Here is a 25,607-nt window from a genome sequence, read left to right as displayed (position 1 = left end):
CAGCTAACTCTGATCCAGATCAAAAGCTAGATCAGGTAATGATGATAGTGAAGCAATGGCCACACAGGCAGCTGCTGGGCTAGTCCTGCCTGCTTAGGACCCTGGGTACATACTCAAACAGTTGCTGCCCATGCTGCTACTCAAGCTAGCTTTGATCTAACTAGATCAGGATATGTCTCTGTGTGCTGCAGTCACATTTCCTAATCTGCAGTGTAGACATACCCTAAAAGTACAGTGCCTTGTCCAATTAGGATTTTACAGTGGGATAGCTAATGCACATTAATTATCCTGCTGTAAAAAGACCCACCTTTTTTTCAGTGAAGACACAGCCTTAGTAACAAAAGAAATGAGTTCTGGATTTGAGTATCAGCCTAAAGTTTCTATTTTCTAGTAATTGTACATAGTCTAGTATTACTATATTTAACTTCTTTGTTTAGACGTTACAAATGTCGGTTTCCTCTTTAATGTTTAAGTTGCTTTACTAACCTTTGCAATATCCTCAATGAATTAAACATGTGTGTCTCTCCCCCAACCCCCCAATCCCCACTTCAGAGCCTGAAGATTGTATTTTAATAGCATAGTGTTAGAATTATAAATATTCAATGAGGTCTTCCACTCTTGCTGCAGCTTACTACATTGAGAGGAGCAATATTAGAAGATGCCATACCATCTACTGCAAGACATGGCACAGCACGAGGCCTGCCTCTCAAAGAGGTACTGGAATATGTAATACCAGAGTTGAGCATTCAGTGCCTGAGGCAGGCTTCCAGCTCACCCAAAGTCTCTGAACAGCTGCTTAAACTGGATGAACAAGGGGTATGTAGTGTTTGATTTCTCTCTAAAGACTATCCACTTGAAAGAACATATACCTTTTCCTTAAATCTTTTGTTGGTGTTGTAAATAAACATGAATTTGTGATGTAATATATTTTCTCTTGAACATCCATTTGCCCTATTTTCAAGAAGAGTTCACAAACAGCTGAGTATTTTTAATAACAATATGAGACTGGTGACAGGTAATGGTTCAGTGACTCCAGAAAAATGCCCTATTGCCAGAGTGACAAGTACTTGAACAATAATTGGTTTATTTTCCAAGCAATATGCCTTTTTTGACTTGCAATTTGGGAAAGACCAAGTAACCTGTAGAGAATCCCAAGAGTAAGGAGAGGGAGAGAATATAGTTTGTGCTATGTTTTTAAAATTTTCACAAAAATGGTTTTCACAGATTGAAGTCCATATTTTTATGTGCAAATATTGGATATAAACAGGTTAACTAATGTGTATTTCTTATAGACAGAGTAGGTAAAATTCTAAAGATTTATAAAGTCACGATGAGCCTCTACATCTAAAACTGAAATCAATTGCAGCTGGAAGTGCTCAGCACTTTGGAAAATTAGATGTATTATAGTTAGAAATAAGGTTTACTTATATCATAGTCCCATGAATCCCAAGTTAGTTTTCATATTTTAACTTATAATTAGCACTCTTATTCACTGTAGCAATCTTATCAGTAGAGTGAAATGTGTGATAGTTCAAACAGCTGAAATTCTAATTGAGACTATCTAACAGGTTAACACTGCATCAGCAATGAAATAAACGTACACTTTAAATTCAGAGTGAATAATAGTGAGATTTAACAGGTTCAGTAAGGTGAACCTTCTCTGTTCAAAGACTACCAAGCATGTTTACTGCTTCTGAATAATCTGTGAAGGACTAGCTTGTGAATGCCTTTAGTTCACCTATTCAAAGAATGTTTAAGATTTTAATTTTAAATAAATGATCATGGTACATGCAAAAATAAGGGACTATCATGTCTTAATAATTTTCAGTATTAATTCAGTATGAAATACAGTGATTGTGTCTAACATGTTAGTGTATACAAGGCATTCTTCTGTCATTTCTTTTAGTTGTAACGGAGTAGTTGTAGATCAATAGATAGTTCCTAGCTATGAGAATGTCAGTTCTATGTACCCCTTTCCTCTATATTTCCCCACTCATTTGCTCTCCTAGGAGAAAAATAATTTTTAATAAATTACCAAATATATGTTTTTAAATTTAATGTGTGTTTTGCATAATGTTTTTACTTTCTCCTTTGGTCTGTCAGAGTTCATGAAAAACAGTAAAGGAAATCGGGAGCATTCAGCCAATTTTTAATCTTAGTGCTCCTCGGGTGCAACATCATTGTAGCTATATTTTTTGTTTAAAGTCAAGTGAGTTCCAGCTCGTAATATCAATTATATTAATTGGCCAGAGTGGAATCGCATTTGGGGCAATGTAAGGCATTTCTTTCTTTAAACAAACTGTATGGTGCATTTATAGAACTCATTGCCATCATCCACAACCATAAACTGGGACTGTAATTTGGATGTCCATTGCGGAACCATAAAGCAGTCAAACTAACCAAAGTAATGTTATAATAATCAGTTAATGACTTTGAGATACAACAGTCCTCATTTTTGCTTTTTTATGCCTGATGTTTAGTATTGAGAATTCAGTTCTGTTGTGAAATGTGCTTTCATCAGTATGAATATATTATTTTAATATTTCTTTTATGCTTCTTATCTTGAGATAGTTACTGAGGCAAATACAGAAAGCTGTGTATAGAACTAGCATGAGATCCTTTTATGATTTTAATCCTGTTAGGTGTTTAATACATTGAGTTTATTAATCAAGCAAATATAAAGAGGGTCTTTCATGGTAACTGAAGGTGATGGCTGGGTGTACAGCTACATTTTTTTTTTAATGTGAACCATGGTCTAGTGGATTAATTTTGTCACCAGGGTAATAGTCATTTGAGAGACTGGTATGAAGGAAATGATGACAATAGCAAAATAGATGTGAACAGAATGATTAACCTCTTTCAAGAATGTAAATAAAGAATCTGTATTTTCCTATTTGTTGTGGGAAACGGGCAATTCGATCGACCTCGGATTGACCATAGGTTTTATGGGAAAAGCCACCTGTTCATCTCGAGATAAGGATGGAATATTTTTAATAATTGTACTTTTTCCTTTTTCTGGTGATAGGATATGGTGAGTGTTCTTATTGCATGTGAATCTTTTTGCCCTTCTCTGGAACAAAGGAATTTACAAAGGGGTCCGAGAGAAATGGTGCTCAAATTGCTTTGAAATTCAGTTGATGTTGAGCACCCAACTTCCCTGGGTTCCTCTGAACATCGCAGCCAAAAAGTTGAACTGTGTAGGATAGAGATCCAGAAGTTGTCATCTAAGCATTCCCTTAATAAATGGAGTGTGATCTGCTTCTCATCAAGCATAACTATGTTGATGTTTGTTCAGTAGCTAAAGCATTATCCATTAGGTAATGACTAACAAATATCTGCCCTGAGTCAGAATAGATAGAATTAAGAAATTGTTCTCTGTACCAGTGGAGTTAGGCCAGATTTATATCAGTAAAACAGAGTAGAAATTGTCCCATTGATAGTTAATTTAATAACTAAGAGTGAAATTCTGGCCCTATAGAAGTTAAGGGACGTTTTGCTGTATTCTTTGTCATGAGATGCATAGAATCTGATTCTTTCCAGAGTTTTTAAAAATATCCATGACTTTTGACATTTGAGGATTTTTGTATGTGGTGGGTGCCTGTGATGATTAAATCAATTTTACTGAGCATCTTGAGTGCTGCCAAGTTGAACCCAAGGCTGCATGAGAGGCAAACAGAGCAGGAGCTCAGAAAAGCAGTAACATCATGATGGCACAAAAGACCAGTTTTGTAAACCAGCAATGAGAGCTTTTATTCCTCCAGGAGTGATGAGTTTTTTCTTTTAAAAATAAATACATAGATAAAAAATAAGGCACACAAACCTCACAGTTTAACTCTTCATGACTGCCCACTCATTTAGTATAAGCACGGCTATTACTAAAATGGGAAGATAAAGGTAATTTGAGGTTTAAAGCCACTCTCATGACACTTGACTCTTTTTGCCATATTTTCATTGCTTGCCTTTTTTACCATTCCTAGCTCATGACTTTTCATACCAGTTGCCATGATAAAACATGAGTGTGATATCACACCCATAAATTAACGTGGTTTGAAGTATGTTTAGCAATGTGTAGCCTTTATATTATGTATGCCTAACGTGCAGTAGATTTTTGTCACCTGAATGTACTTTGACAGGAAGAGTATTGTATACTCTTTATTGGACAGACCTAGACAGTAGTCCTGAATTTTGATTAAGGAAGTATTTTAGAACTTGATAGTAAATGTGAAAAGTGTGTATGGATAAATGTCTTAAGAGAATCTGGTGTGTCTGATGATCTCTGTCAGTTTGTGAAGCTCTAATAGCTGGTAGAAAGACTAACAGGACTAATCCACTCATATGGGAGTTTCCTATTTGTTGTCTCATGAATCCGGCTTAAAAAATAAGTCAATATTTTTCTCAAGAAAATAATCCCATCTAATCTAACAATGTTTTAGTATTGATATTTTAACAACATTCAATTGCAGTCTGATTTTTAGTTTACAGTACACTGTGCATATAACAGATATCTCTGCAAGTGAAGATGATCAGAAAATAGGAAATTACTTTTTAGCAAAAGACATTTCTGAGGAAAAGATTTATTGATGCATATAAAAGAAATTAATCTTGTGAAAACCTATTTACAGTACTCATTTGAAGCATGTCTTTTTAAATGGCTGTTCTCATATAATTAGAAAGATGGAATGGGGAAGCATTTGACATACAGGGGACCAACTAGCTAAAGTTTAAAAGCTAAAAATATGTGAAAATAGATAGAACCCTGCACTGATACAAAAAGGTATATCCGCATCTGATCTGCAATCCGCAAAAATTGTCTGCAGATATCTGCATCTGTGGATGCAGATATCCACAGATATCCGCAGATTTGCATGGTTATAAACAGCTCCACTGGTAGGTTGCCAGCCCTCCCGGTTTCGCCAGGAGACTCCTGGAACTGGGTTCTAACTCCCGGAGGCTACAGAAGCCAAACTGGGAGATTTTTAGGCCGCTAAAAGTCCAGCGGCACGGCGGGGCTAAGGCAGGCTCCCTGCATGCCCTGACTCCGCGCCACTCCCGGAAGCAGCAAGCACATTCTTGTGTCCCCTGGGAGGGGGGCCAGGGAGTCTCCATGTATTGCCCCTGCCCTGAGCGCTGACCCCACAGCTCCCATTGGCCAGGAACTGCGGCCAATGGGAGCTGCAGGGGCGGTGCCTGCAGGTAGGGGCAGCAAGTGGAACACCCTGCCCCCCAGAGGCAGCAGGGATGTGCCAGCCGCTTCTGCAAGTAGCACTGGGCCAGGGCAGGTAAGGCGCCTGCCTTAGCCCCACTGTGCCACCGACCGGGAGCCGCCCGAGGTAAGCACTGCCTGATTGGATCCCACACCCTTCATCCCCTCCTGCACTCCAAACCCCCTGCCCCAGCCCTGAGCCCCCTCCTGGAGTCAGCACCCCATACCCCCTCCCGCACCCCCAATCCCCTTCCCCAGTCTTGAACCCCCTCCACACCCAAAACTCCTTCCCAAAGCCTGCACCCCACACCCCCTCGTGCACCCAAAGCCCCTGCCTAGGCTCAGCCCAGAGCCGCCTCCCACACTCTGAACCCCACAGCCCCAGCTCAGAGCCCGCACCTCCTACCCCCTGCTCCAGCCTAGTGAAAATGAGTGAGGGTGGGGGAGAGCAAATGATGAAGAGAAGAGGGATGGAGTGAGTGGGGCAGGGCCTCAGTGAAGGGGTGGGGCAGGGCAAGGGTGTTTGTGTGATTAGACAGGTCACTGCGCAGCGGACACAGGGCTGTGTCAACCCCCCAACCACCATCCCAACCCCACTTCTCCTTAGACACCTCCTGCCCTCCTACCTGCTCCGTCCCTGCCATACATCCTTCCCCGCTCTGGGCAGGGAGGCTACAAATCTGGGTTCTTCTATGCAGCCCTCCCTTGAGGGGCTCGGACACCCGTACACAGTTATGGCGACTCTAATGCATGTAGCTATTGCCGCTTGCTCGTTTAAAGAACAGCCTCACCTTCAAAATGGTTCTTGGCTCACTCCCTTCTGGGAGTTGTAGTTTACCTCCTCCCTCTGAGCAAGCTGGAGACTAAAACTCCCAGAATGCTAGTGCATGATTCAGAGAACGGAATTGGAGCCTGCAATCTGGGTGATGGCCGCACCATTTGAGTGTGTGTGTGCTGCAGACCCCTGTGCGGATACTAAATTTGTATCTGCATCCACGCTGCAATCCGCAGAAATGGTCTGTGGATACAAAGCGGATACCCATGGATTTGCAGGGCTCTAAAAATAGACTCCTTGCTGTGTTCCCAGGCTGTGAAAGAAGACAATTCTACAGCCAGTGCCAATTAAAGATATAAAATTGTAGAGCATGCAATACTGGACATTTCTGTATATAATTGATAGCTAAGTCAAAAGTCAAGGTTTTATCAACTTGTTCTGTCTGTGCTTGAATGCTGACTGTCGACTTTGCTGAATAGTTTTCTTTATCTTTCACATCTGAATTTTTCCTCACGTTCTAAAATAATTTATTTGATATTTATTAAATAATCATTGCCTGCTATTGCAGAAATAAAATTGTAGTTTTAATAGTTCATATTTTTCTGTGTTACTGCTTACCATATTTTGCCATTCGTAATTTTACTTTTCTTATTTCAGCTGAGTTTTCAGCACAAGATTGGGGTTCTGTATTGCAAAGCGGGCCAAAGCACAGAGGAAGAGATGTATAACAATGAGACAGCGGGGCCTGCTTTTGAAGAGTTCCTTGATCTTCTGGGCCAGAGAGTACGGCTAAAAGGGTTTAGTAAATACAGAGCTCAGCTAGACAATAAAAGTAAGTTGTAATTCTAACATGTGGGAGGAGTCTATAATTCTGCAAAGGTAAGCGTCTTTTGTAAATTCTGGCTCTTTGTTCTGTACACCTGGCCTTGGGAGTTGACTAGCAAGATAATATTATAGTAATTTAAATTCTCATAGATGCTATATACAGCATACCTTAAGTCTGAAAGGTTAATACTCTTTACTGTGACACAATTAGAGAAACTTTTGGTGCGTCAATCTTCTCTTGCTTTGTCGTAGCATCTTTGTGACTAAATTTATACCTATGTTATGTTTATAACTATGAAAAAAGAACTATGTTAATATCATTGACTCACATTTTGCCATCTTGGTTCTTAGTCTGAAAAGGAAAAGTGAAAGTTTATATATTGTTGAAGGGGAAGTGATGGAAAAGGGACTTTTTTTCCTCATTTGATGGTAGGATTTTGTGGATTAATGTTCATACTTGAAGAAAGACCCAGTATTTTCAATAAGACAAACATTTTCTTGTTCTTCATGTAACATCCAAACACGTACCTAATTTCTATGGTGTTTCTGTGGCTTGAGATTTGTTTCTAGCTCTTAAGTTTCATTCTTGTAGGCACTATAGATCAACAGTGCAAAAGGATAAGAAATTTATTGCATATATTTAGTTTCAGATAAGTTTCTCTTGTTGCTATTGATATGTTTGAAATATGGATATCAACCTAGTCTGTGTACCATGGACATGACAGTTCGCTCTGCTGAAGCTCACATTGTTGGTGCATTGCCATTGACATGTTCTGAGTGGGTCAGTGCAATCAATTTATAACCATGAACACCTCAATTTGAGTTAGTCAAGCTGGTGTATGGTCAACAGAACTCATTTCTTTTAGTTTGATCCGGTTTTGAAATGATTTTAACATCAACTCCATATGATCTGGTGAAATGCAGAGTAGGTATCTCTCCTGCTTACATTTATTTAATGTTTCGTACTGCTTGGATTTACTTATTTCTGCTATAATCTACAAAGTGTCAGCTTTCAGCCAACCTGACTGTTGAAGTTGGCATGGCCTACAAACAGATACTGGAACTTACCAATATACTATAGATGACATAACTTGAGTATTTTTCATTAGCATAGTGTATTTTTTGAAATAATACTGCTGTTACTACTAGATTTGCATGGCGGCCACATTCCTTTGGGATTTGCCAGGATAATGTTAATACAAATCTCTTCTTGATAATGGCATGGTTAGTGCATTCTATTTCAGTAAAGCATGTTATTAATTTCTCTTGTTTGACATTAACATATAGAAATATTGTTAGCATATACTGATTAGCAATACTTTGATTTGGCTCAAGTCTTCTGGGATCAGTACACACATTAAGAAAAAAATGACTCAATGATCTTTTGGACATTCCACAAGGAGAGTGTGACTGAAAATCATCAGGCACAGTCTACATATCAAAATATATGCTGATATGATCTCATCAAATTTAGTGCCTGCAATGTTCTCAGCACACACTTATTGTGATTTGCTATGAAAGCAAACAGCTGATACATTTTGCCCCGTGGAGTTCAGTAACATAATTTGGTATGCTACTAACTGCTGTATGTGTTGAAGATGCTATCAGATGTTTATGTTGCTGTCTGAAAGGGAGTGAAATCAAGATGACTGACAAACAAGTTGTCTCTGGTTTTATGATGAATATATAACTCTGGCTTCAGTAGACCCTTTTCCATTTGTGTAATCATATAATTCTTTTTTGCTGAAAACCATAGTGAATGTCACAAGAGTGCCATACTTACTGTCAGTCTGTAGAATATGGAAAGATTAGTTTATTCTGAGTTTAAAATGCTCTATGATGATCTTCCTTTTTTTCCTATTAGCCACTTTTTCAGCACTTCCTGTACCAGGCATCATGGTACCATAACGTTTGCTGTTGATGTTTTACATTTTCATTTTTATAGTGCTGTAACTAATTAAACTGAATTTTTTTAAAAAGGATTCCTTTCTTCCATTCCTCAAAAGTTTATGAATTAATATAACCTTTTTACTAAAGGATTATTTATCTTTCAATTGATCTGTTGCACGGTTTTTATTGTTTACTGTTTACTAGTTTATTGTTTATTGTTTACTAGTTTTCATCATACATCCTGTTACACTCATCAGAATAATATATATCTGGGCCATTACATGCAGATCTGCAGCATATATTACATGCAGAAAAATACATCAGTGCAACATTAAGATTGTACTATTCTAAATTTCAAAACTAGGAAATGGAAAAAAATTAAGGCAGCATTTCTAATTCTGCCATATTGCATACTCTGTATGTTTCATGATATGTTTTATAACATAAATAGTAATATAATAGGCTACATGCTTACACAGAAAAACAGGAGTGAAAATACTATGTGCAACAGAGTCACGTTAACATTGTTTTTGGAACTTTAACTTTTTCATATCTTGAATTTTTCATTACTTTTAACTATGTAACCTTAAAGTGACAGTAACAAAGCTTTTTACAATTTATTTCCTTATATTCCTTAAAAGGAAAGTGAAGGTGGAAGAAATTGCTCTAGTGTTTTTGAAGTTCATATCTCACTAAAGTGAACTGGGGTCTTGCTTTTGTTGCTGCCATTGTTTGGATGAGGACACTTCTCTGGTTTTTCTCATCCCACTCTGTGATGGGGGCCCTGCGTGTCGAGCTGGGGCACCCCCATTGGCCTAGTGCAGGGTTGGTACATCCCGGCACCCTGTTTTCAGGCTTCCCCGTTAAGTGGCTAATTTCAGCCAAGTGGGTCTCGGCCACTGATGGGGTCACTTAAACGACTAGTCCGTGGTCTCTGGGTGGACAAAACAAACAGCCTGGAGCCCTGCTGTCTCCTGGCTTGGGCAAGCAGTAGTACTTGGTGAATTAGCCCCCTGGATGGGGAATAACAGCAAGCAGTCTGCAGCCCCTGGGCAGGGCAAAGTAAGCAAATGGTCTAGAGTTCTGCAGCCTCCTGGCTGGGGCAGCAATGGCACTTGGTGAATTAGCCCCCTGAGCAGGGCAAAATGTCAATCAGTCTATGGCCCCTGGGTGGGGCAAAACAAACAGTCTATATGTGTTACTTCCCTCTGGGCTGGGACACAGAGCAGGTAGCAGCTTCCTCAGCAGGTGGCGGCTTGGCTTCCCCTGCAGTCTCCGCCAACTGTGAGTCACCTAGAGGGTAGTCCTGGTCTTCGGGCTCTACTGCCGGAAGCATTGCAGGAACCTTCCTCCTCCATTGCCCGCCCGACTGAGCTGGGCTGCCTCCTTTTTATTTGGCTTCTCCACCTGGAGCATGCACAGCAGGGGAAAGGGGGCATGGTCGCCTGGGCCCACAATGATTTGTCTGCCCCCAGCAGCCCAGTGCGGGGTTGGTACACCCTGTCACACACACTCTGACTCAGAATGGCTGAAGGGATTTTACTCAAACTTTCTGAAACAAAATTAGTAGTCCGGCAGAAATGAGGTACTAAAAAGAAATGTTTTGGAAAATTATAAGCAAAAATTATGAAAACATGTTTCTAGTAGCAACCATTCTGTAATCTTAATTACATTGGGAACTACCAAGTGCCCATTATAACATCTTCTGAACCAAATTATTTCAACTTTGTCCCAAATAAGGGGATCTTAAATTTACAGCATAGACTTACTAGCTCATTTCCAAGGTACTAAACCAAAAGTATTAAACTACATAGGGATGCTACCTTAAAACAACTCAAATTACAGGTAAAGGAGCTGCCTCTCTGTAATAAATAACAGAAAGGGAGAAGCTGATATTATAAAACAGTATCCAAAGGTTTAAATGAGATTGTAGTTTCCAGGGAAGATGCTGAAATAAAGAGGAAAATAACTTAGGCTGAAATTTTGTGCTTATTTAATTAAAAAGCTTCAGTGGGAATTGTACTGTGTATATATAGCCTCATTCCTGAAAAACTTACATATGAACTTAGTTTTAAGAATGTAAATATGGTATCGAAACCAGTGGTGATACACAGGAGTTTAAAGTTAAACATGTGCATAAGTATTTTCAGGATTGGGGCCACAGACACAGGGCATGGAATTATACTTAACTTTGTTTTTAATAACTTTGTATTTTTTGAAAAAAATAATTGAGTTAATTTTATGTTTTCCATTTTAAATCTTTTTCAGGAGATACTAACATGGCTGTTTTAACTATAAGTTTGAAACTTGTCATACAGGTTGTCAACAGTTCAAACCCCCGTTTCAACAAAACATCTAAAATGTGCTTAAGTACTTTGCTGAATCCAGGCCTAAAATAGGTGGAATTGGTTTTGAAATATAGGTACTAGACAGGACCTAGAGTATAACTTCGAGAAAAGGAGAGTGAGTGAGTGTGGGGAGACAATATCATTACCAACAAAGAAATGAGTGAGTATGAAAGATAGGAAAGGATTAACGGCAGGAAAGGATTCACTAAATTATCCCTCTACAAGAAAACACTTAAGCACCTGTTTAATATTAAGCATGTGTAAGTACTTCCCTGAATAGGGATAGACTTAAACCAGTGAGAATATTTTATACAGAAACAATAGAATCATAGAAGATTAGGATTGGAAGAGACCTCAGTAGGTCATCTAGTCCACCCCCCTGCTCAAAGCAGAACCAACCCCAACTAACTCATCCCAGCCAGGGCTTTGTCAAGCTGGGCCTTACAAATCTCTACAGATGGAGATTCCACCACCTCCTTATGTAACCCCACCACCCTCCTAGTGAAATAGTTTTTCCTAATATCCAACCTAGGCCACCCCCACTGCAACTTGAGACCATTGCTTCTTGTTCTGTCATCTGCCACCACTGAGAACAGCCTAGCTCCATCCTCTTTGGAACCCCCCTTCAGATAGTTGAAGGCTGCTATCAAATTCTCCCCAGTTCTTCTCTTCTGCAGACTAAATAAGTCCAGTTCCCTCAGCCTCTCCTCATAAGTCATGTGCCCCAGCCCCCTGATCATTTTCGTTGCCCTCATTGCTATTTAATTAATAGCTTTAAACTTAGTTTTTCTTTTAGGTGTGTAAGGAGACTCTCAACTACAGAAGCACTTAGGGAATAGCTGGATCTTGAAGGCAGTTCATGCATTGCCACTAGCAAGGCTTAAGAGGTAGTGAAAGATCATTTGAGGCGCTAGTGTAAAGGAAAATTCTGTTTCATGCGGAGGGTTGGACTAGACATCCTTAAGGTCTTTCCTTGTCCCATCATCTATAATTTTATGAAGATACCAGGTCATCTATTTGAATAATTGTAATCCAAAGAGACATTGTAAGCTCCTAACTGGACCTGAACTATCTGTACTCTCCAAGGGACTGAAATTTTGCCCCACCACACAACCTGATCTCATACTAATGTGAAGAAATAGAAAGTCTTTTGCTGACTCCGCCTCAAAGAATTCTATCACCACCCACAACTACCATATCCCTACTGACAGTCATAAGCAAAAAGAATCATCTGACTGGTCACCCACCAGTGGACAAAACCACACACTTGATCATTACATTGATTGCCTCAGGAAAAAAATTGACTGTGAAATCCTTAAATAACGCATCCACCACAATCTCTCCACTGCTGAGAGGACAGCTATACAATCCCTGAAATCCAACCATCAAATACTTGTCAAACCAGCACAGAAATTGGGTGCCATTGTAGTCCTCTATTGTGATGGCTACATCAATGAAGCCAACCAATATCTCTCTGACACGACCTACTATAAAGAACTGAACGAAGACTCTACACCACAATTCACAGAGAAATTTAAGGATATTATCAAAACCTTCCCTAAACAACTCCAAGAGCAACTCTACTTCCCCATCCCCCACAGACCCACTGCAAGGACCTCTATATGCTTCCCAAGTTACACAAACAAGGGAACCCATGCAGACCCGTCATATTTGGCCATGGGACTCTTACTGAAGGAGTATCCGAACTCTGAAAAACCATCCTCAAACCACTCACCAAACAAAGGACAAATTTCCTCCAGGACAAAACTGACTTACTCCAGAAACTCTGCAACATCAACAAACTCCCTCAGAACACCATCCTTGATACCGTGGATATCACCTCCCAATGCACCAACATCCCTCACCATGATGGAATCACTGCCTACCTCAAATATCTACAAGACTGTGGACACTCAGATATGCATTCCAAACACATCACCAAACTCATCCATTTAATCTGTATCCATAGTAGCTTTATATTCAACAACAAACACTGTCCAAACTGTGAGTATTAGGATGGCTCACCAATATGCCAACATCTTCCTGGTCCACTTTGAGGAAGAATTTCTGGAAAAATGCAATGCAAAACTGATATACCTGAGGCATTCTATTTTTATCTATGGACAGATGTCCTAAACTCCCTCAGATTTCCACCACAATGTCAACCTCCATCCATCCATCCATCCATCCAGCTCTTTCTAGAACACTCCTATACCAGCATCAATTTCCTGAACACCATGATCAGCTTCCACAATGGAATCCTACAGACCACTATATGCAAGAAACCCATTGTGACATTCCCCAGGGTACAATCTGGACTGCTGAATACCTGTCTCTCCTCAGTTCTCCAACCTGGGATACCTTTTACACTGCTTTATTGGTGTACTGGCCAGTTAACACACAACTTCCAGCCTGTAACTTTCTTCCAGCTGCACAGTATTGAGTCCTACTAGCTAACCACTCATGAATTGCATTGCAGAAGAACAACAGCTGATTCTCTAGTCCCAGACTTCCCCACAGTAATGTGTTTTGCATTGCCCAGCACCTTGCTAAACAATGCAAACTCATATAAAGTCTATCATTTCATCAATGGAAAATGATACACACCAACTTTATCTCAAATGGATTTTCCCCACACACTTTAATCCAAACACACTGGTTATATAAAACAGTGAAACAAGGTTATTAAAGAAAGAAAAGAGAAATTTTAAATGACTACAAGTAATGAGGCATAAAGGCCATGATTGGTTACAAAAGAAATAAAAGATAAATTGCAAGTTAAATGTCTAATTTAACAAGCTAAGTGAACTTAAAAGCAAAAAGATTTCTCTCTCCATAAGCTTACAGCAGTTTGTACTGGCTGAAAAGCCTCCCAGCCAGGACTCCCTCCACCCCATTCCTGTGCCCAACTTTAGTTCTTTGAGAGTCATTGATGTCATGAGCAGAAATTAAGGAGAAGAGTGAGGTCAAGCATTTTTTCTCTCCTCTTTATAATTCAGTTTCTTGTTCTAGAAACATCCTTGCTGAGTCAGGGTGAGAAACAGTTTCTTGTGGACATAGCACCTCTGTCTGATAAATAATTGGTGTACACGAATGCTTCCATGGAGAAATCCTTCTTTTTATTGAATACAAAGCATTCATCTAAAATAGTAATAGTCTAGAGCACCCCAAATAGATGTAGTTAGCTAAAGTCTGAGGTGGTGTCAAGTGGCAGCAGCAGTTTTCCAGTAGCCAGCATTCCTCCTAGTTGCTGGGGAGATTGATGTCTGTGTCTGCTTGCTCATAAAAATATCAAAACTTCTCCAAAGTACATTCTCACTAAACTCTTTATAGGATTCTTCAGACAAAGCATATAACTCATAATGGAACCTAATAGGCTAACAATTTCCCTAGAAACATCAAATAATTCATTATTCTACTTATCAGCAAAGTAACTTCAGCAAGAAATGTAAAGACACAGGTGCCCAGACCTAGGTCAGCTATCTACACTCCCTTCCATTTTCATGAATCTGTCATTTCACTGTATCTATCCTTGTTAGTAACGCTGCAGCTATTGTTTTTGTTCTGTCTGACTAAGCCAAGGCCAGATTTTTCCTTGCTACGTTATGTCCTGTAACAGTCCGGTGCGGGGGCTCGGCCCTCTCAGGTGCGGCCGGGAGCCAGGCCGCTTCACTACACGGCCTAAGTTCGTGATCAGTCTCCGAAGGTCCAGGGGTTCCGCCCCTCAGGCAGGGGCTGAACAAAAGGCAAGCAGTCAATAAAGCCCACACCCTCAGTCAGGGCGGGGCAGCAAATAACAGTTCTAAGCTCAGACCCTCAGTCAGGGGCTGAGCGGCACAGAGTCAATGAGATAAACCCAGGCCCTCAGTCAGGGCGGGGCAGCAAACAATAGTTCAAGGGGCTCAGGTCCTTGCAGCAGGAGCTGAGCAACAACAAAGTCAGGAAGCCCAGGCCCTCAGTCAGGGCAGGGCAACAAACAATAGTGCAAGGGGCTCAGGTCCTTGCAGCAGGAGCTGAGCACACAGAGTAAATAGCAAGCCCAGGCCCTCAGTCAGGGCGGGACAGCAACACAGCAGTTCTAGGCTCAGATCCTTACAGCAGGAGCTGAGCAGCAATAATAGTTCAGGGCTCAGGTCCTTGCATCAGGAGCTGAGCAGCAATAATAGTTCAGGGCTCAGGTCCTTGCATCAGGAGCTGAGCAGCAACAATAGTCAGTAAGCCCAAGCCCTAGGTCCGGGCGGGGCAACACCCAATAGTTCAAGGGGCTCAGGTCCTTGCATCAGGAGCTGAGCAACAATAAGAGTTCAGGGCTCAGGTCCTTGCATCAGGAGCTGAGCAGCAACAATAGTCAGTAAGCCCAAGCCCTAGGTCCGGGCGGGGCAACACCCAATAGTTCAAGGGGCTCAGGTCCTTGTCCCAGGAGCTGAGCAACAATAAGAGATCAGGGCTCAGGTCCTTGCATCAGGAGCTGAGCAGTAACAATCAGACAAGTGCAGGCCTCTGTGCCTGCGCGCTGGTGTGAGGGGGAGACTGCCACCCGTGAGTGGGGTGGCAGGGGGGACACAGGCCCACCCACTCCACTGTGTCCCAGCCCGGGGCCCTATTAGCGGCTATCACTGCCGCTGGTCAGTGGGGTCCTGACCGCAACACACTGACATGGGCACCTCGGTGCCTACAGCCTGACAGGGGTCGGCTACCCCCGGGCTACACTCCATTTCCCCCTCTATGGGTACCTGCTCATCCCTGGGGTCGGGCGCTGGGTCCCATAACATGGGCTCCTCGCCGGGTGGAGGGCTGGCTAGTTCGGGCTGCTCCTCAGGACTCGGGTAGGGGTAGCGCTCGAACGGCTCCTTGGGGTACCGGGCTCGGGGCAGGCTCGGTACGTCCACCTCGGGGTACCTGGCTTGGGGCAGGCTCGGCCAGTCCTCCTCCGGATACCTGGCTCGGGGAAGGCTCGGTCCAGCAGGAGCACGGTCTGGAGCGTCTGTCCTCTCCGGCCGCCGGGTTACAACTGAGCGTTGGGGCCGGGCCTTTATACTTCCTGTCCCGCCCCTTGACTTCCGGGGGGCGGGGACAGGTGGTGGCTCCGCCCACTGAGGTGGCTGTTCTGGTTCCTCTCTCTCAGGTGCGGCCGGGAGCCAGGCCGCCTCACTACAGTCCTCATTTCCAGCTTGTGGTGACTAAGTGCACAAGATGGCTGTGAGTTATTCAAGTCCAATTCTCTTGTAACAGTGTCAGTGTGTCTTTGTCTCTGAAGAACGGGTTTGGGTCTGCCTTTCTAATTCTGGAACATGATACAGCAATGTTATACAATAGAAACTTATAACTTTACATACAACATTGATACACATTTTATTAGGGCAATGAAGAGCACATTGAGTTTTCAAATGATACCTCACAAGGCATACTTGGTACAAAATTTATCATAGTCTTGTAAAAGAGGTGGACCTAATGGTGTAGACTGTCACACCCATGGATCACCATGTTTAGCTCCACAGATCCAGCAACCACCCCAGATTCACCAAGAAATCTGTGACCAGCCAGCCAGGCATTCAGATACCACGGAATATGCTCCAAGAAGAAAGTCTGGGATACGTACCTTAAAACAGTTTAAACCATCTTCAGTGAACAAGTACACTCGACCAGAGAAGAGGATTGCATTATGGAACAGGTCACCCTAATTCCTGGAAAGAACCTGCTTCAATACAAGGAAAAAAACAAACAAAAAATACTGACTGCATACTCCTATTTCACACCTCCTATGCCACACTGGAACCCACATGGGGTATCCTCAAACAATTACAAACCATACTTGATGGGGACCAAATCCTGAAAAAAATCTTTTCCAAAACCCCTCTTTTGGCCTTCAAACAGCCTCCCCCCCACCCCAACCTCTCCAAGCTCATCATCAGAAACAAGCTTCCTGCCAACGAGGATACACCAACTCACAGTGGCACCAGACCCTGCAGAACAGATGCAAAATGTGCAGACATATCTCCATAGCTACGATGATCAACACCTTCCACCATACACCTTTTAAGATACCTGGGTCCTACACATGCCTGTCACAACATGTTGAGTATCTTATCCAGTGCACCAAATGCATCAACAGCAACTATGTGGGTGAAATCAGGCAAGCACTACTCTCAAATGAACTCACACAGAAAAATAAGACAGTAACACCGTCACCTATGGGCAACGCTTTTCATAAAACAAGCACTCCATATCTGACCTCTCAGACCTCATCCTCAAAGATAACCTGCACTACACCTTCAAAAGACAGCCTGGAAGCTTAAATTCATAACTCTGCTAGACACCAAAAGTCATACACTCAAGAGAGAGATTGGTTTTAAGTCTCATAACCTTCTGTAACCAATTAACTGTCCTTTATCCTTTGACTGCAGAAATGTTAATTGCCCAGTTCATTTTGAATGCTTTCTTGTGACGTGTTAAATCCTTATGCTTAAGAATCTGTTCCATCTTATATTTAGCTGTGATGCTTTGATTATTTTTCCCAAACCTGAAGAAGAGCTTTGTGGATCTGAAAAGCTTGTCTCTCACCAACAGCAGTTGGTCCAATAAAAGATATTACCTCAGCCACCTTGTCTCTCTCGTTGTAAGGTAAAGTTATAAAAGAGGGATAAAATTGGTTAATTTGCTACTACAGTAATGATTGAGACCAAAGATGTGTTACAAAATTTTGCAAATTAAAAGCCATAATCTTTCATCACAAACTGTACTTTGATTCATTTTACATCTGTAACTTAGTTATAATTGTGAATTCTCATAATGTACTATGAAATAGAATGTAGGGTTTGGGGGGTTTTTTAGGTCTCAATTGCAGTATCTGTTAAATATGATAGATAGAAAAATGCTGTCAATACTTCCTGTAGATTAATATATGGAGTAGCCAAGTGCTGATTCAGCAGTTTCTATTCTATAAATTTAAAATTGTGAAGTATTTGTAAGTACAATCTATGGTGGTGGTGGTTTAGGAGAAAGTACTGTGTGCGCCATGGTTTGTGTGTTGAAAAATTAAATGTGTTTGGCTATGTTTTTAAAAAAAAAATAGGAATAATTTTTGAACCTGTTGCTGGAAGTTAGCTAACTTAATATTTAGATAACTAAATATGTGGCTTGATTTTTCAAAAGACTGTAAGAACCCACAGTGGCTGCTGTCTTCAAAATTAGGTCACACCCCCCCCAATCTTGCAAGGAGCTCAGTGTGGACAGCTTCTGGCAAGACCCCCAAGTCCTATCTGTGCCTTAATATGGAATTAGGGAGCAGATCTTCAGGTAGTATAAACTGTCATAGCTCCACTGAAATCCATTTAGCCTACAATTAGGAATCTAAATAGGAAATTTTAGCCATAATATGCAACAAGTGGTGTCTTAAAAGCAGTGTGAATGTTCTGTTTTACTGACCGTCTTTTTATAATGAAATTTATTTTCAGCTGATTCAACAGGAACTCATTCCCTCTATACCACCTATAAAGATTATGAATTAATGTTTCATGTATCAACTATGCTGCCATACATGCCCAGTAATAGGCAACAGGTACGTTTTCTTAACTCACATTTTTGTAGTAATACGTGGAGTTAAATTTAGGGGCTAAATAAAGTTTTTGTTTTTGCTTGAAATTATATTTCTGCTGTGCAACAATATTAATAGTTTATGCAAATTGTGAACATCATTTGGAATCGTGTTTATACAAATCTTATTAAAGCATTAAATACTCAGAGATGTTATTTTAATTTATCTGCATGATTCAGAAACTTATCCTGACTCTTCCACTGCATGTCAGTATTAAACAGTATTGACATCTGTGGAGATTGAAACATTTTTCTAAAACTTAAACTGGATTAAAATCCATCATGTGGTTAAAATATGTAATAATGTAAAAAGGTTTTTAAATGATCCTGAGTAATCTTTATTTTTCATTTCAGTCTTCAAACCTTCTCTTACTCTACTATTTTAATAATAAATGCCTCACCAAATCCTATAAGGCATCTGCTTGTAGACACAGAAATCTGTGCAACAAACTTATTTTATGTCTGAAAAATGCTCATTGTTCATATTACAGCCCAGAAACTCTTAGAGCATTAAGGATGGCTAAAAAACAACACAGCATCCAAAGTGTATGGAATCTTGAATAAGGTTATGTCTGTCTTTGCCTGTACTAGATACTGAAATCATTAAGAATAAATATTTTTTGTGAATAAGTTGAAAAGCACATTTGGTATAGTATATCAAAACAATGACGCTTAAGAATAATAAAGAGTAGAGCTATTCACAGGTCAGATTACTGTTGAAGATATAACTTCTCATACATATTCTGCATACTTCCAGCTCTATAGAAGTAAAACAAAAAGTATTTAATTGCAATATCCTCTCAGTTGCAGGGCAAGATATAATCATTTTTCCAGTGTGATATGAGGATGTTCTGCTACAAAGATTGCAGAAAAATTACTTGAAAACTTTGTGGTTCCTGGTTATTTCTCAGATCAGACTGTTTTTTATATATATATATATATATATATATATATATATATAAATAGTATCTGTATCTTTCACATTTTGCCCTGCCATCAGCTCTTGTGGGAGGGAAGAGGGATGTGTCAAGGCATCAACCAATAGACAAGTTACAAAGTACAAATTCTTGTCGCAGAATTAACTGTGAAAACTGAAATGGGACACATTTTTGTTTATTAAATTTCAGTAGTCAGTCCTCTATGCTGATGTTAAACTTGGCAAAGGTAATGAATTGTTAGAACACTTTTTTCCAAAGTTTTAGTCCCTCATATCTAGGGTGACCAGATGTCCCGATTTTATAGGGACAGTCCCAATTTTTGGGTCTTTTTCTTATATAGGCTCCTATTACCCTCCACCCCCGTCCCGATTTTTCACATTTGCTGTCTGGTCACCCTACTCATATCTGTTTCGTCCACTGCTTGCCCACCTCTGCTTTAGGTCTGATCAGTGATGAGCTGCCAAATTTTTAACAACGGGTTCCCTCCTCCCTCCAAAATTTTAACAACGGGTTCCCTCCTTCCCCCCCCCTCCGTGGGGGGGGGGGTCGTGCCCCATCCAACCCCTCATGTTCCTTAACACACACACTCCGAGACCCCTGACCCATCCCCCCTTCCCTGTCCCCTGACTGCCCCTTGCCGCCCCACCCAACCCCTCCTCTCATTCTCAATGGCCCCCCAGAACCCCTACCCCATACAACTACCCCTTCTCTCTGTCCCTGAGTGCCCCCACCACCTCATCCAACCCTGCTCTTTCCTGACTGCTCCCCGGGACCCTTGACCCCATTCAATCCCCCTGTTCCCTGCCCTCTGACTGCCCTGACCCCTATCCACCACCCCACAACCCACCCCCTCCCTGCCCCCTTACCACACTGCCTGGGGACCGGGTCCACTCTGCCAGGACCACGACCGGCGCCGCGGGGCCCGACTCCCCGGGCCGGGCCGACTCCCCGGGCCGGCACCGGGGCCCGGCCGCTCGGCCCGACTCCCCGGGCCGGGCCGGCACCGGGGCTCAGCCGCTCGGCCCGACTCCCCGGGCCGGGCCGGCACCGGGGCCCGGCCGCTCGGCCCGACTCCCCGGGCCGGCACCGGGGCCCGGCCGCTCGGCGGCAGCCGCGGGGCCCGACTCCCCGGCCGGCGCTGGGCTGGAGGGAGCCGCGGTCTGGGACTGGGAGCTGCTGAGCCAGCCGCACCTCCCCTCCCCCTCCGCGCCCCAGCTTACCTGCTGGCTGCCTCCATGCTGCTTGTTCAGGCTTCCCGCGAACATCTGATTCGCGGGAAGCAGGGGAGGGGGAGGAGAAGGGGGCGGAGCAGGAGAGGAGTGGGCGGGAACTTTTGTTAAATTTAGCAGCCCTTAACAAGCGGTTCTAAAATGGCTGCTAAAATTTAACAACGGGTTCCCGCGAACCCGTGCGAACCCGCTGCAGCTCACCCCTGGGTCTGATCTGGAAACTTGAAAATAGGTGGAAAGTCTTCATAAAATGGAAAAACATTTCCTACCATCATAGTAGGTTTCAGAGGGGTAGCCATGTTAGTCTGTGTCAGCAAAAACCTCAAGGAGTCCTTGTGGCACCTAGAGACTAACAAATTTATTTGGGCTATAACCCACTCCATCAGATTTGATGAAGATGAAGTGGGTTATAGCCCACACAAGCTTATGCCCAAATAAATTTGTTATCTTTAAGGTGCCACAAGGACTCTTTGGTACTACTACCATGGTAAAAACCATCTTAGGTCATAGAATCAGCCAATCTCAAAATCTACACTGCATTCAGATGGCAAAAAAGTTGAGTGATCTCATAATTCAGTGCTAAGAGATCATCTGTTGTTTTGACTACTATCTCCAGTGTTTGGAAACACCCATACTTCTCTTGACAATTTTGGCCCATGTCTTATTGTGATGTAGTCATTTAGTGAATACGTTGCATAAGAGTCACTTTGCCCAGAGACCAGTTTTACTTCATTCACTGTCAGATTAAACTCTTCTATATTAAATTTTATCATATTTGCAAATGTACATAGCTTTATGCTTAATTTAAAAATCACATTGTTTTCTTGAGATACTGTATACGTTTAAAACAAACAAGATCAAAGTGATGAATTTGTATGAAAGATAGTGTTTCAAAGATATATTGCCAAGATTCAAGTTATCAGCTAATTTTGTATACTTATCTGCAAAGACCTCTTTCTCCTTAGTTAAACACAGATGCAAAATATGTTGGAATAGTAGAATATTTCTGAATATTGATCTTTGTGTGAATGGCTTAAAGACTTACGTAAATAGGAATGGTTGCAGTGCAGTAAGATATAATATGCTGAATGAGCTTGATTTTTAAAATGAATATTTTCATTGCTGATCACAGGTGCTGACAGTAAATATGGCCTTACTTGAAGTTTATTTTATTATTATTATTATTATTTTATTTTGGTCATTGTCTGTCTTGAGCTACCCTCAGTTGTGAGCACAGGGAACCCTTTTACCTTGATCCACTAATTTTCATGATTGTTTGCTGTTTGTCAGCTCCACTGCTGCATTGTTCAGCCACCCTACTGCTGTCCTATCACTTCTTCTTTTGCCTTCTCTTCTTCCTTTTCCCTGACACTCCCTTCTGTCTCTTCCTTTCTAGATAGATGCCTGTTGTTGATCTACTTCCAAAATATTCCAGTGTTAATTCTATTATTTTCCCCAGCAATGAACACTCCCTTGCACAGTGTTTTAGCAAGCACCCATCAGTCTTTGTACTTCCGACAGTATCAGTGTTTAGCATCAGTATTGTATTGTGATCCATGGCTTTCTTGAGGTCAAAATAATGTGGCAGTTTCACAAGTTCAAGCAGTATGCATACCTGAAGACCCACAACATTATTTTTTTAGATGCTCGAATCCAGAAAAGTTTGCACAGCATGTACACCTTCCTCAGGTGTGATAGCACACTGAAATACCAAGCATTTAGCCAGCCTTAATGTGTAAAAGGGATCATTAATAAACAACTGTTTAATTTATCACTATTGCTATTTAGTTACCGAAATACGTATTGAAATATGCAATATATCTACAGTGGTGTCTCTCACAAGTTAGGAAGAAATCTGATTAGAAAAATAAGCCTGGAAGGCTCAAGACCACAGGTGCAGTTGCTCATGTTCCCAGGACAGAGGCTTATTAGCCCTGTGGTATATAAACATTGTTTTCTCAGCAGGACTTGGCTCACTGTATCCACATACCAGTCTAGAGAGCACAGCAGCTTTCCTTTATAGATACTAAAGGCAACTGAGGATCCCAAATCAATAGCTTGATGCACCATCATAAGGGGTGTATAATGGCACTGAAATTACTCTGCCCTCAATATCATATCCCTCTTTCTATGGTCACTTGCCAAGTCATTCTTCTTCAACATTTAGAAACAAGACCTCTTATGAGCAAGCTCTGAGCTTTTGTTACATTCCAAATATCGGTGAGCCAAAAATAGGCCACACCAGAATTGTCTGTTGCTTCTTCCAGGACTTAACTACGCCCTGCTTGGTCACTGATCAGGACATCCCTCTAGTTTTAGAGCCAGCAGGAGATCCAAAGAGCAAGGTAATTTTCACTTTGGCTGCAACATAGGCTGGGGACCCTCAATTCAGCTGCTCCTTCCCTAGGACAGAGAGGACGACCAGCCCTGGTGTGGCCCCAGTTCCTTCTCCTATTATTAGCCTCTCCTTCAAATCATAGTTCAAGGCATTCTCCTTTAATCTTTCCCCTTACAAAGTTCCTTTCCAGTTCATTCCCTTGCAAGTTTCTCCTTCTCACATTTTGAGTCTGCTTCTGTACATAGTCAGACCTGTTTAATCCAAATAATTCATAACATTCATTTGTATCTGGATTAATGAAAACTAGAAACCAGATTAACAAGTTATTCTATTGATACATAAGATTAGTTACTGCTAAACGTTTTGAGAGAACCAGACACATGGATGTATCTAACTCAGTTTAACCAGGTCTGATTGAAATGTCATTTGGCATTTGTTTTTATTGTATTGAACAGTAACACGTACTGAAATTCAAGCTTTTTTGAAGCCCCTTTCCTTATTTTAGAAATGTACTAAAATAAGGTTGAAGGTTTCTTTACTTGTGATATCTCTTCACTTTTCGCTTTTCACCATTGAATTGAATGAAGAATGATAGAGTGAAAAATATCACAAGACCTCCTTGGTTCTCAGTTGGAACAGGTGGTTGAAATTCCACAGAAATGGGTAGGTTATGTATGGCTCTACATAGCCAGTAGGTGTGCTACATTTTAACACGATAGCCCGTATTTTTCCTTCAGATTTATGTACACATCAGAAAATTAGAGTTAAGTATTATGGTTAAGAGATCATATTCAATACAGTAACTAATATCTTGTATAACTACTTTTTAATCTAACAGCTTCTGCTTTTCTAACATATTCTCCTTACTGGACTCCCTTTTATGTGTCTCAAGTTCTTATATAAAACTTCTTCACTGGTTTCCTGTTGACTGCCCATCATATTGTATTAAGTTCATTTTCACATTTTACCATAACAATTTAGCCTGATACTAGAGTGATCTCAGAGAGTGTCTGGTGTCTTCTTCCTGTAAGTAACCCTGCGTGGCCTGTGTACCCTATTGAGAATCCCCAGTGTGCTCCAGCATTTGGCATGAGAATCTTCATAATATGTTAGAAAGGCAGATTAAATAACCTGAGCAGACCTGGAAATGGGAGAGGAAGAGGAAACTGAGGACTCTAAAGTGCCTAGGAGCTGAAAGTTGGAAAGAGAATAGGTTAAAGGGGACAAAATGGAAAAGGGCATGGGACAAACATTTTAACTTAGCCTAGTTTCCTTCAATTCCTCTTACATTTTCAGCCCACTATCCTGATTTATGCTTTCCAGGGAAGTGTTTTCCCCTCCTTTTTCTCCATTCAGTAATTACTACTTCTCCTGTTCTCTGATCCTGCTAGAGTTCTTCCTTCCATGTTCCAGTTCACCCCCAATTTCCTTCTCTTCCCCTTTCAAGTTCTTTGCATTCTGATTCCCTATACACAGACACATCAGTGTGTTTTGCCTTCACTCACCTTGTGTTGAACTTCACTGATCACTTGTGCATGGTAGCCATTTATAATGATAGTTATATTGGTTTTATTTAAAAATTTCAAGGAAGTCACTCAGATATCAACAAACTTGGTAAGGTATTAAGAATGTTGACCACCTTTTAAATTCATGTTAATATTTTTAAGCTTTCTAAAGGTTTAAGCACCTAAAAATGTCAATCAGTTCATTGATAGAACTCAAGAACCCATTTCACCGTAAGGACCCTGTTGCTAATAGTGGTTCTAGGTTTCAAAAACTTCTTAGGCTTGTCTCTTAGCAGATGTGCGTCCTATTATTGCCTATGTGTCCTATGATTATTGGCAGTTTAAGCAGCACCTCCCAAAAGACATTTTATCACATTTAAAAAAGAAAAAGAATATGCCTGTAGACAAAATAGTTACCTTGACAATATACTAAATTCAGTCTTACATGAGTTTTGGTTCCTCAACTTCAATTTAAATCCCCCTGTGGACTGGTATAGCAATAGGCATGAACTCTAACTTAACAAGGAAGAATAATTGGTTAGAACCAACTACGGATCAGTAATAATATGTACACTAATGAGTTGGTGTCCTTGCTATATCTGTTAATTGGGAGGTCTGACACAAATTCAGCTGCTATGTAGGTTTCAACCTGTAAGGCAGTGATAACCTCTAACCGTGAACTGTGCTTTACTGTGCCAGTCTAAGTGAACTGTTCACCAGTAAAACAAATTACGTTATTTCTGACATTCAATCTAACACACTATCAAATATTTTATTATGCATTTCAAACATAATCTGTCTGCAGTAAATGTACATCTTAGAGTTGCCTAAACAGCCATTTTATTGTGGCTTCACTATTTAATAAATAAGAAATTATATTTATTAGAACAAAAATTAGTATTTGGCAAATATTTCTAAGTGCTCATTGGTTAATCTTTTCTTCTTTACATATTTTTAGTGCAT

The 25,607-nt window shown here is 41.1% G+C and overlaps 1 protein-coding gene across 7 annotated transcripts in view; it reads left to right on the top strand.

The window, feature by feature from the left end:
• The window catches only part of SIPA1L2 (signal induced proliferation associated 1 like 2), a 181,115-nt gene that overhangs the window by 67,059 nt on the left and 88,449 nt on the right, over window positions 1–25,607 (top strand). For all 7 annotated transcript variants that reach the window (XM_045009786.1, XM_045009788.1, XM_045009787.1 and 4 more), the window contains exons 6-8: window positions 628–816; window positions 6,636–6,810; window positions 18,496–18,599. In XM_045009786.1, coding sequence (XP_044865721.1) covers window positions 628–816; window positions 6,636–6,810; window positions 18,496–18,599 — 468 coding nt within the window. The remainder of the gene's footprint in view (window positions 1–627; window positions 817–6,635; window positions 6,811–18,495; window positions 18,600–25,607) is intronic.

The sequence above is a fragment of the Mauremys mutica genome, chromosome 3, assembly GCF_020497125.1.
Source record: "Mauremys mutica isolate MM-2020 ecotype Southern chromosome 3, ASM2049712v1, whole genome shotgun sequence".
Classification (NCBI taxonomy): Eukaryota; Metazoa; Chordata; order Testudines; family Geoemydidae; genus Mauremys; species Mauremys mutica.
The sequence above is the reverse complement of the archived record's forward strand: the minus strand, read 5'-3'. Positions and strand labels throughout refer to the sequence as shown.